General features: G+C 31.4%; 1 protein-coding gene across 1 annotated transcript; it reads right to left on the bottom strand.

The window, feature by feature from the left end:
* Positions 1-609: 609 nt before the first annotated feature.
* On the bottom strand, positions 610-4,129 carry ABCI10 (ABC transporter family protein). The gene is made up of 6 exons (XM_089753632.1): positions 3,975-4,129; positions 3,686-3,856; positions 3,256-3,342; positions 1,672-1,850; positions 1,464-1,586; positions 610-1,041 (listed from the first exon to the last, which is right to left on the bottom strand). Exons 4-6 carry the CDS (start codon positions 1,789-1,791, stop codon positions 832-834), a joined length of 453 nt encoding a protein of 150 aa, XP_089609758.1. The 5' UTR covers positions 1,792-1,850; positions 3,256-3,342; positions 3,686-3,856; positions 3,975-4,129; the 3' UTR covers positions 610-831.
* Between the last annotated feature and the right edge of the window lie 1,625 nt (positions 4,130-5,754).

Below are 5,754 nucleotides of genomic sequence, written 5' to 3'. Positions count from 1 at the left end.
ATTTCTTTTCCTGGCAAAGTAGTGAATGGTATTTCAATACATACATGGAATCGGGACTTTTGGTATGAGGTTAGTCTTATCTTTAAACATCCATTCAACTGTGGAAGAGCATGAAATCCACATTTCGGCCATATAACGTACATATTCTTTGAATTTCTTTTTAACCAATATCTCTTAAGCACATGCTCTTATTCTTTTCTCATTCAAAATGGAGTATTTGCCGCTTTTCGGGGGCCACGACCAAAAAAATTCAGGATTATGGAGCTAGCAGAATCCACTTTCCAGATAGTAACATGAAAAGTTGGCAGTTCTAATTCCTAAAGACTGTTGTGTGGCTCACCTTGAGCTGAAATATCAGAAAAACCAAGGTCTTTTTGCATGAGTAAAGTTAGGTATACAAACATTAAGGAAGTTTGGTGATGGGTGACTGGAAAATTAATGAGACCACATTTAGATACGTTACCATTTCAATAATAGAATACTAGAATAGTTAGGTCATGGACTCCTTGTATGTCAAACAAAAAAGTTATCAAAGGACTCAAAACAAGTGCACAATGTGCAAAGCTTTGATTTCTATATTTTTTTTGGTACGTGCAAGAATCAGCAATATTTCAAAAGAAAAGAAATCTTCTATGTTTGATATATAATACAGATACATGAAGTTTCTAGCTTCACAAACTTACAAGATAGGGGCAACACATTAAAGATTTCCTTTACCAAAGAATGTAAGTTATGGCATTGTAAACAAATTATACAAAATAGAATCAAGGTAGAGAGAAAGAGTCTAATACATACATACATACATAGATACATACATATATATATATATATTCAAGAATTAATACGGTTAATATAAGAAGATTGCTTGGCCTTGATGAATTTACTTACGCTTGGTGCATCACCATGCATAATCAAACTCCCATCTTCCATGTATAAAGCACCATCGGCATACTTAAGTTCTTCCAATCGATGGGTGATCCACAATGCTGTGATTTCTCCAGATATATCCAAAAGATTCTGAACTGCTTTTATCACTCCAATCTATTCAGTTCAAGCGAAGAGTTTTGATTCAGAAAAAAGCTCAAAGTATACAGGAATCGGAAACTGTTCCAAATGTCATGTTCATTGACATAAGTAGTTATCTAGAAACTTCAAATTGAAGTATATCTGCAATCATCATCTATTAGATGCGGGTTTTAAAGCTGAATTGCAATCTAATGGACCAGAAGAAGACTATGGATGTCAGATCATTTCCCTTTTTTTTAGTCCCCTCATAGAATTATCAAGACAAATCTTAACTAAGGGAAAGACTTTAAGAGAAAAGAAATTTACGATGTTAACAATGCTTCTCTTATCACATGTTTTTCTTTCTTCCTTGTACATTTCAACACGTTGGACACGTATCCAAAAACTTATACCAGTAAATATTAATATACATCTATCATGTGTCTACTATTACATACCTGATCACTTTCATCCAAAAATGTTGTAAGCTCATCCAGCAACAAAACTTTACATGCTTCAGCTAAAGCACCAGCAATGGCGACCCTTTGTTTCTGACCACCACTAAGAGTTTGAACTGGCCTCTGAAGGGCAACACGATAATTAGAAAACATACAATATTCAACATACAGTACAATTATCCAAAAGCTATTGAATACAAAATCTTACCTGGAGGTATTCAGACATGCCAACAGCATCCAAAGCTGTTGACACCCTGGATCTGACTTCAGCATTTGATAAGTTTAACCTACCAAGGCCAAATGCCACATCAGCTTCAACCGTAGGCATCACGACCTGCTTGATGAGAGATGCCACTGGTGTAACTCAGGATAGTTCCTCTTAGAACTCTAATACCCATATAAAAAGTTGATCATATTAGTATTATAGCTCAACAAATTCATTGGAGGCATAAATTTTTTTCCAACACATTGACATGTTTGAAAAGCCAAAAGCCTAAAATTAGACATGGAACTAAATGTAGTTATTAAGATCACACATATTCGTTGTAAAGGCAGCAGAAGGGAAGCAGAACTTCAAAGAAAAGGCAGCAGCAGTTATTAAGATTGCATATTTACTAAAAGTTATTTCTTCTGTAAAGGAAAAATGAATCACAACCACAGTTTTACATTTTATCCTGAAGATAAAAACCCAGAACACAACTATTGAAATGCTATTCAACAGAGCACGAGTAGTAGCTCCATTAGTAACAATGGTGATGGTGATGGCAGAAAAGAAAATCACTGCTGGCTCACTTATGGCTCCTTAGTGATGGAAAAAAGGATGCAAAGGTCATATATTCTTGTGAAAACAATGGAAGCCTATTACACCTAGCATATCTTATCATATCATATACAAGAAAACAGACTCTGTCCTTTCAGTTACCAGAGTATATTGTAAGTCACTGCAACAATTACAGTGAGAAAAAATGGAAACCTAAAATGAAGAAAAAAAGTGAGAAACTATTTCAAAAACCTATTTTTTTTTTAAAGGAGGAGGGATTTATATTGATGAAAGAGAGAATACAAAGTTAAGTAGAAAAAACAGATGACAAACAAAGGAAAAGATAAGCAGGAAATTAGAAATAGCAGAAAAGAAACTTAAAAAAAATTCCATGAACTATAGAAGCTATCATTGTAATAAATCAGATAATAATCGGTACAACAGGTTCAGTAGCTGGCATAGAATGGGATGGCCCTCTTGTATCTGCTGAAACCCAACTAAGTACAATAGATTGAAGTACCATTAAAAACTGATCCCAAATTCTTCAGATTAAGTAGATATGGGAAGAAAACTATATAAAATATATCTTCCTAAATATATCTTCCTAGTCCATAACCTTTCTCAAAACACCTACACGCCTTCTATAATAGTTGCAAGTAAGTGCACCCTCAATCACAGAAGCTTCAAACAAGTGAAATTAAGTTAACCCTTAGAAGTCTAAAACCACTTCCAGCTTAAACTAGAAATTCCTAAATAGTTTACATTCCTTTGTCACAAAAGAGTAACTAAGCGTACTTCTTCTTGTTTTAGTTACCAAATATGAACAAAAATAGTGATGTTTAACCATCTAAAAACACCAATATGTTTTCTGCAATGCCATGGTCAAATCTAGGTTAGAATAATTATAAGATCCACATGATAAGCAACCCAAAACCTCAAACCACTGTAAGTATAGATGTAACAAACTAATTCAAGAACAAAATCCAAAACATATAATAATATAAATAGTTTTTCCCAAGGAAAAGAACCAACCTGATGGTCTGGATTTTGGAATACATAACTCTTTGGACTCCGAATAAATAAACTTCCATTTGTTGGGGGCAAAAGACCTGCCAAGATCTGCATGATTCACAATATAGGCAGCTCATAATAATGCAGGCTACATTTTCAGAACGAAAAGAAAACCAATAGTTTATCAAACCAATAATGGCAGCACACTTTTTCTTGGATGAGCAATGCTAGTTGCCCACCACAAAAGCAGCTATTTTCTAAGTTATTTGCACTCTCTTATCGGCGCAAATAGTTATTGAAAAATTTTAATGGTGAAGTCTACAAATTCGTAGGGAAATTGAAGTTGATCCATTATTGCGCCAGGTGGACCAAGTAGCATTTTCTGTTTTAGATTATCAATACCTTTATTGGTTTTCTAATAGGGAAAAAGAAATTTTGAGACTGAATGTACCTTCAAAAGGTAGATTTACCACAGCCATTGGGACCAAGAAGCATCCATAACTGTCCCGAAGGAATCCGAATTGAACAATCCTTGAGAATTGGCGCCATTTTGCCCTGCCTCGTACTAACCGAGAAGTTAATATTACGACTCTCGATAGCAACATTTTCAGTTGCATTATCCCTGCAACCAAACAACAAAAAATGAAATATCCACAAGAAAGAAAACATAAACTGTTTGAGAAAATGCGTAGCTGAAAAGAATTTTATCATAACAGGAGCTAAGAGAGCGGGCGCTGAACCTGGTAGAAGAAGTTGAGTGAAGAGGGGGAAAATTAGGCATAGGGGTACGGACTAGAGTATACAAATTCATGCTGCTCTCTGCTACGCTTATGTGTTTTTTTTTTTTTTACATGTTATGCTTATGTTGAATGCGTTTTTACATTATTATCGTTATTATTATTATTATTATTATTATTATTATTTCAAAGTTAGTTTAATATCAAAACCGTTGTTGTTTTGGGCTTTAAACTGAAGGGTAGCGCGACAATTGTCTATGGGGCAGCATTGGCCCGTTGTCAGGACTAACCAGGCTTGACTTTAAGCCCAGTCATGTGCGACCTGTCCCCATATATATATCTGGAAAGGATCAACTTAATTAAAAAGTTTTATATTCTTTTAATTATTGATTTTAATAGATTTATATTGCAGACCTGATTCACATTTTCAAACTTTGATAAAAGAAATTTATCATACATTGTGTTATTCTTTAATACAGCACTTTTTAGTATAGAAATATTGAAACATGGCTTTAATCAATAGATTACACAAACATATCAAGGAACTCATTGCCATTAAATAGTAGATTTAGTATAAATGAAAGGAACTCTGTTACTAACCTTAATCCACTGTTGTAGATGGAAGGAAAATGGAGATGAACGGCAAATTGGAAAAAGAAATGGCTTGAGTTTGTAGGAAAAGAAAAAGCTTGGAAAAGAAAAAGAAATCGGGCAAAGAGAAGAAAAAGGGTTGAGTTTCAATTTCGAAGGAAAATTAGTGACGTTTATCTAAAAAAAATGATATTAATTGTTTCTTTTTAGCGGCATTTACTTAAAAAATGCCACTACTTTTTTTTTTTTCTAAATCACTACTATTTACTTCCTAATAACGACGTATATTAGTTAAAATATCATTAAATATTTTTTAAACGTTGTGTTTTTAGTTTAAGAGCCAATATAGCGATATTTCTTATAAAAAAAAGTCACCAAAAAAATTATGTTTATATTTAATTAATTTTTGTATTTTATTTTACAACATTTTTGTGGCTAAATACTGCTAAATTTTGTTTGTAGTGATGTATATCAGTACAAATATCGTTATTTGAATATTTAATAATGTTTTGATAAAAAAAATCATAACCTTTATAAGAACATATAAGTTAGCTGTGTTTTTAAATGAAAAATCACTAAAAGACTATAACTTTTTTTTCATTTTCTTGTGGTGACATAATAATTCAATAGTAGATCATTGATGATTTAATAGTGAATTATTGATAATTTAGTAGTAAATTGATAACTTAATACTAAATTACAAACAATGTGGTAATAAATTGCTAATAATTTAGTTGTAAATCAATAATAATTTAATAGTAAATTAGTTAATCAATGATAACTTTATAATAAATTAATTGATAAATTAATAGTAAATCAATTATAACTTTATAATAAATTATCAATAACTTAGTAGTAAATTATCAATAATTTAATGATAAATCATTAATGGTAAATCATTCATAAGTTAGTAGTAAATTATAGATAATTTGTTAATGAATCATTGATAACTTAATAGTAAATTACTGACAATATAGTGGTTAATTAATGATAACTTAATTGTCAATCATTAATAATTTTTTTATATTTAAAATTATCATAAATTTAATCTTGGTTATTAGCAAAAATGAAACCAAAACTTTCATCATGGGAGTTAAGATAAATCTACAATTAACCTATTCAATAAAAAATTAGTAAAGAATTCTTAGTTTGATTGAAATAATAATATTATTATATAAAAAAATTATCTCAT

This window comes from Durio zibethinus, chromosome 24 (genome assembly GCF_047325235.1).
Source record: "Durio zibethinus cultivar Kanyao isolate XHJ-2024 chromosome 24, ASM4732523v1, whole genome shotgun sequence".
Classification (NCBI taxonomy): domain Eukaryota; kingdom Viridiplantae; phylum Streptophyta; class Magnoliopsida; order Malvales; family Malvaceae; genus Durio; species Durio zibethinus.
This window is presented reverse-complemented; position numbering and strand designations above follow the sequence as displayed.